Source organism: Pezoporus wallicus, unplaced genomic scaffold (assembly GCF_028554395.1).
Source record: "Pezoporus wallicus isolate ANWC-B61680 ecotype Strahan unplaced genomic scaffold, APGP_CSIRO_Pwel_v1 contig_7073, whole genome shotgun sequence".
Classification (NCBI taxonomy): Eukaryota; Metazoa; Chordata; class Aves; order Psittaciformes; family Psittacidae; genus Pezoporus; species Pezoporus wallicus.
Window position 1 is genome coordinate 5,834,862 of NW_026641326.1, and position 6,170 is coordinate 5,841,031.

Consider the following 6,170-nt stretch of genomic DNA (forward strand, 5'->3'; position numbering starts at 1 on the left):
CTGATAGAGACCAGATACTGGGAGGCACTGACCTCCAGAATTTCCTTTATCATACTTTTCCTTCTCTTTACAGACGAAATATAATCCTAAACAACTCCATTCATCATCTCTGTATGAATTCTGCTACCCAGTTAACTGTTCAACCCACAAACATAGATGTCAACATCCAGTCTTACCTGCACCTCTCCTGGGGTTGCTCAGCTCTTCTTCACAGGTAGGAGGAAGGGGACACAATAGGTGCAGGCTTTCCATTTCCTGGATGCTGCAGAGAGTGATCACAAAAGTCACATCAGTAACAGCTGCAGGGCAGGAGACCCAAATAATAATACCATGTTAGAGGGGCACAGAACATGCTCCAGGGATTTCAGTCTCCTAAATCTGCAAAGCTCGTTTCTGGATAACTGGTTTCAAAATGAAAACACAGCTCATGCAAACAGAAGAAGGATCTTAAAAGATGGTTCCTCAACCTCAGGCTGGCTCCAAAACAGCTGACCCAAGGGGAAAACACAAAATCTAGTGGAACCACCAGCACCCAAAGAGCACAAGTCTGACTCTTTTCTTAGCCACAGCTCAGACCGCTGTTCACAGAGATGAGGCGAGACCACCTGTGACTGCTCTATTCCTATCACACTGCACTGGAGCAGATCTGCCACGACTGCTTTACAACATCAGGCACAGCACCAGGAAGGCCTCCCAAACCAAGCCATAGGTCAGTTGCATGGGTCCATGTCTCACTTCATCCAGAGAACTACTGGGACTGAATTATCTCCTGACAAAGTAGACAAGGGGAAGACCAGGCCCTTGCTCTGCATGCCTGGAGGTACAAAACCTGCAAAACCCTTTTCCATCCCCAGGAGATGGCTGCTGTCTCAAATGCCCAGGTACAGCCAGCAGAATTTCTAGGCCTTGTAAGATCAACACCCACAAACAATGCCAAACACTGGTTAACTTCAAAAATAATAAAGAATTTACAGTAACACTATAATTAACAGTTAAAACTACTCAGGTTTAAAACTACACACTCCACACAAAGCCGCACCGGTTTCTGGAGGGGCTGTCCCATCGCTGGGAGTGACCCGGGATGGTAGCATCACTGCTGGCAGTCACCTGGGGTGAGAGCCCACCCAGCCCCTGGCCAAGTGCAGCCACCTCCCCCCGGCGCTCGGCGGCGCAGAGCTCCCCTCGCCGCCCTGCGCGCCCAGAAGCGTTCCGGCTCCACGCCAGCCTCGCTGAGGCACGGACCCCACAACATGGCGGCTCCACGCCAGCCTCGCTGAGGCACGGACCCCACAACATGGCGGCTTCACGCCTCACCTAAGGCGAGCACGCGACACCCTACTCCAGCCGGCCGCCCTAAGCTACCACAGCGCCTGCGCTCCCGCTGCGGTGCGTCACCGCCGCTACCCAATCAGAGAGAGGATTCGGTCCCGAGAGCCAATCCCCAGAGGGCCAGGGGACGGAGTCAGGGCGATGGCGGCGGGGACGGACCTGAGCGGAGGGCTGGAGCCGGTGGCCGTGGCGCTATGGCCGCCCTCGGAGGCCCCGCCGGCCTTTCAGGTAGGGGCGGGGACTGCGGCCGCCCGGGGAACCGGGCCGGGGTGGTGGGGAGGAAGAAGGGAAGGAGGAGCGGCCCGGCGCGCCTTAGCGAGCCGGTTTCCTGGTCCGTGCTCTCAGCCAGCCTGCCTCGACCCCCTCAGGGCGCGCCCGGCGGGAAGGGCTGTCGGGCCCCATTCACCTCCGCCACCAGCCCGCGGTTCTGGTGTTATAAAGTGCTTGTTCTTAGCCGTGCACTTTAGTTACGTATATATGCAGTTTTCTCTCGATTTGTGGCGTTTTGTAAGTTTTAATCGCTCGGTTAAGATGTCACCCTTTAGGAGGAGCAAAGTTCTTATGCTGCAGGGTGTTAGCATCGGCTGTAGGCTGAAACTAGACTGGGAGTCAAAAGCTGACAGGCTTGGCAGACACTTTCTGCTGCACAGCCGTCAGGAGTGGTTCATAAGGAAAGACATAATTTAGAAATATAGAACGATCAAGAATGTTTTGGGTTGGAAGGGACCTTAAAGCTCATCCAGTTCCAACCCCTGCCACGGGCAGGGACACCTTCCACTAGAGCAGGTTGCTTCAAGCCCCTGTGTCCAACCTGGCCTTGAACACTGCCAGGGATGGGGCAGACACAGCTGCTCTGGGCACCCTGTGCCGATGTCTCACCACCCTCACAGGGAAGAACTTCTTCCTTTTATGTAACAAAAAAATCTACCCTCTTTCAGTTCAAAGCCATTCCCCCTTTTCCTATACTTAAAGTTTTTTTCATACTTTCTCAGGCATAGACCAGCTTCTGCTGTGTTCTGTATTGTGGTAGCTCCCAAATGCATTTCCTGGAAGTACACCTTATTGCCATAGAGTTTGCTTCACTGATATTGGAGAGTCTTTACAAAACAGAATGAAGAAGCTTCTAGAAAGGCTGGGGGAAAAGTAAATATGTAATCCAGAGAGACCTTAAACTTCCTAAATTGCACAGTGTAAGGATGTTTTACAGAAAGAGGAAAGCTTGCAGTTAGTGAATGGGAGAAGACACGAACAGATAAGGGATTATTAAACTTGCTTTTGGATACAGCTAAGTGATTGAGAAAGCTGATGCTTATGAAAACAGAAACTTCCGATTAACTGGCATGTTTAACAACACCCAGAAGGTACCAGACATGAGTTACTGTGAAGTGTAATATTTAGTAACAGCACATACTCCAGGATTCTAAATAAAGCTTTGGGAGCTGAATCCAGAGACAGAAGTAAAAATATACGTGTAGCTGTCTTTATATTTTGGTTTTCAAATGTAGCAAAGTTTCTGTCAGTTTTCATTTTGCAACAGTCCATGATTCCATAATCATTCACCTGCTGGGGGCATTAGTGTAATTCTTATAGTCTGATTTTCAAATTGGGTTGCTTGAGCTGAACCACGTCTATCCCCACAGCCAGAATTGAAGGTGAAGCAAACAGCATCTCATACCAGTTCTGCCCTGATAACAGAATAGGTAGCTCAGCTGCTTTGTAAAGATGTAGAGGTGTGCTAGGTGAAGAGATAAATTGGAAGTATCTTCAACAAAAATGGACATTTGAAATTCTGTAAGTTAAAATAGCTGTAGACTAACCTTGTAAGTAGCTTATTGAGTGCTTTGAAGGGGGGAAGTTACTTTGCTATTACCATAAATAAAATTCATAGCTACTAAACTAGAGCCAATCAGTTGATGTGTTTTTCCTTCTAAGAAGTACTACTTTTTCTGGCTAGTAGAATAGTTTGAGGAATTGGGTCACTAAGAGACTATTGATTCTTTTTCGGTTTATAGAGACTGATTTACATTCTTTCAAGTAATTTAGAAAAGTTAGACTTGTAGTTAGAAGTTTACAAGCAAAGAAGTGTTCATGAGTTCAGTGATCAGGTACTGCCAGACACAAGCTTCTTAAAAATTGGGTAGCTCTGTGGAAAGAAGCATTGAGCATGGTGAGGATTTGACTCTTGTTCTTTTCACAGTACAGCCCAGACAACGTAGCTGGAGCAGATGGAGACATTGATCCCACTGAAATCACCTTTCCAGGATGTTCCTGTCATACCAGCTCCTGTGTGGTTCACGTGTGCTCGTGCCTTTGCCGTGGTGCAAATTACAACAGTTTGTGCCTGAGGCCTACAGAGGAAGAGGAGGAGTACGCCAGGCCTGTTTTTGAATGCAATGCCATGTGCCACTGTGGTGAATCCTGCCCAAACAGGGTTGTTCAGAGGGGTTTGCAGTTCAGACTTGAGGTGTTCAAGACTGAGAAGAAAGGGTGGGGTCTCCGTACACTAGAATTCATAGCTAAAGGAAGATTTGTCTGTGAATACGCTGGTGAAGTTTTAGGCTTTAGTGAGGCATGTAGAAGAATTCAGGCCCAGACATCAAAGGATTCAAACTATATTATAGCAGTAAGGGAGCACCTCCATAACGGTGAGATAATGGAGACGTTTGTTGACCCTATGTACATAGGTAATGTAGGTAGGTTCCTGAATCATTCCTGTGAACCCAATTTATTTATGGTGCCAGTTCGAGTAGACTCAATGGTGCCTAGGCTGGCACTTTTTGCAGCTACAGACATTTCTGCTGGAGAGGAACTTTCATTTGATTATTCTGGAAGATTCTATAATTTAGCAGTAACTGACAAAGAACAAAAATCCTTAGAGGAAGACAACAGACTGAGGAAACCTTGCTACTGTGGTTCCCGCACATGTGCTTCCTTCTTACCGTGGGACAGCTCCCTCTTTTCCACACCAAATGCTTGTTCAGGAAGCTCTCCATAGGTTTTCAGGCTGTAAGCATACCTGACAAGTATGATTTTCTCTAGCAGTTATATTGCAGTTAACTAAAACTCTGTATTCCACCAAGAAAGCACCTGGTTTTAAGCAATAACTAAAAGTCAAGATACTGAGAATAACTTCATGCAACATCCAGAGACTGCTTCTGAGGTGGGTGCCATGAGGGAGTACTAGAGCTTCAGGATGTTCCACAATAAAGCCAGGCCTGATATTTGTTTTTTTTTTTTTTCCTGTTTTCTTCTAACAGCTTGCTGTATGTTAGAGCAGCTCTCTTGGTTTATACCTTTCAAAAGGAATGAACTTGAGCACTGGTACATTGAAAGGATATGTTGTAACAAGAAGAAACCTTGCTGAAAACTACACAACAGAGTGCAATGAAACACTGGAATGGGTTGCCCAGGGAAGTTGTGAATGCTCCATCCCTGATGGTGTTCAAGGCCAGGTTGGACAGAGCCTTGGTTTAATGGGAGGTGTTCCTGCCCATGGCAGGGGGGTTGGAACTGGATGATCTTAAGGTCTTCTCCAAACCTGGCTATTCTGTGATTCTGTGATTGAAGAATCATGATATATAATAGAAAGGTGCGAGGTTTCTTAAATCCTATGCAAATAAATCACTTTCTTTAACTTATTTGCTATAAATTTTTTGTTCCACAAAACATAAATTATTACTGATGTAAAAAAATTTTGTCCAGAAAGATTAGCTTGAATACTTTGCCCCCACCACCCCCCATTTCCGTCTCCAGTCACATCCAGCTGCATGCCAAAATCAGGTTTTGAGTGACTGGTTCAATTCCATTACCCTTTAGCTTGTGTGTAAATCCTACGGTTCTGCAGGCTCCAAGTACAGTCAGCCCATCTTTTTGGGTGACATCTATCCCAAAGCTCATCTAGTAAGATTCTGCAGTAATAGCAAGCAGCATGTCCATGTTACTTTCCAGCACTGTTATTACACAGTCAGGAAGCAAATTCAGACTCTCCAGTCTTAAGCGGTATGATGGTTATCCTGACTTCTGAGATGGATTAAGCGGGAAATAGATAAATACATGTGAACAACAAATTTGTCTTTTTACCTTGTTGAATGGGTGGCAGTTACACAAGTGTTCCTTTCAGCTACTAACTGATTTGTTTTCACAGTTCCTAAAGAGGCAGACAGCATTAAGCAAGGCTTGTCCTTCCCCATCAGAGGGAGGTCATTGCATCTTCTTTCAGTAGTGTTTGTGCTGGTCTAACACAGGTATGCTGCTTTACTGAGCATCCCCTTATGCCAGGGATACACAAGGGCACTTGCTGGATGAGGTATGCCCTGCAACTGTATGTTACTTCACTTCCTTTCTAGAAAGGTCAAACTAAGGAAGCTTCAAACAGGGTTGTTTTGAATTCCCCCCAGCTTTGACAGACAACCTGCAGTGCTGCTTTTCACAGTCATGCACAGTGTGCTGTTGGTGACACAAATCCCTGGGGGTTATTTGCTCTGCACAGTTTGGTATTTTAACTGTACCCACAACCTTTGACAGGATTTCAGCTGCCTGTCAAAAGTAGTTTACTGCTAATGGCTACGGGGCCATTATCCTTATTCCTTGCCTGGTTAAGGTGCCTGCTTCCACAGAGCCGTTCTCCAGATCCCGGCGCTTGGAATACGTGCTGCTTGGAGTGCAGGGTTTCTTGTTCTTTGTGGAGGCTTATCTGGTGTTCTTCTCCTAAAGGGCACTATGCCAGCCACTTTCAGCCTGCAGGACTGGAAGGCTGGGAGCAGATGATCCAATCTACTTCCTCTGTCCCTCCTGGAAAAAGTTTCAAGACTAGTTTTACACCATCTGCATTCCTCATTTTC

At 46.5% G+C, this 6,170-nt stretch overlaps 1 protein-coding gene across 1 annotated transcript; it reads left to right on the forward strand.

The window, feature by feature from the left end:
- The first annotated feature begins 1,382 nt into the window (after positions 1-1,382).
- On the forward strand, positions 1,383-4,550 carry LOC130606489 (histone-lysine N-methyltransferase SETMAR). The gene is made up of 2 exons (XM_057422894.1): positions 1,383-1,557; positions 3,527-4,550. The coding sequence occupies exons 1-2, from the start codon at positions 1,471-1,473 to the stop codon at positions 4,322-4,324; spliced, it is 885 nt and encodes a 294-aa protein (XP_057278877.1). The 5' UTR covers positions 1,383-1,470; the 3' UTR covers positions 4,325-4,550.
- The last annotated feature ends 1,620 nt before the right edge of the window (positions 4,551-6,170 follow it).

What these genes read in the sequence shown, in the direction of transcription:
- LOC130606489 (XM_057422894.1), top strand. Translation starts at nt 1,471, where the DNA reads ATGGCGGCGGGGACGGACCTGAGCGGAGGGCTGGAGCCGGTGGCCGTG. An exon ending in AGGCCCCGCCGGCCTTTCAG is followed by an intron (nt 1,558 to 3,526) that starts GTAGGGGCGGGG and finishes TTCTTTTCACAG; the next exon opens with TACAGCCCAGACAACGTAGC.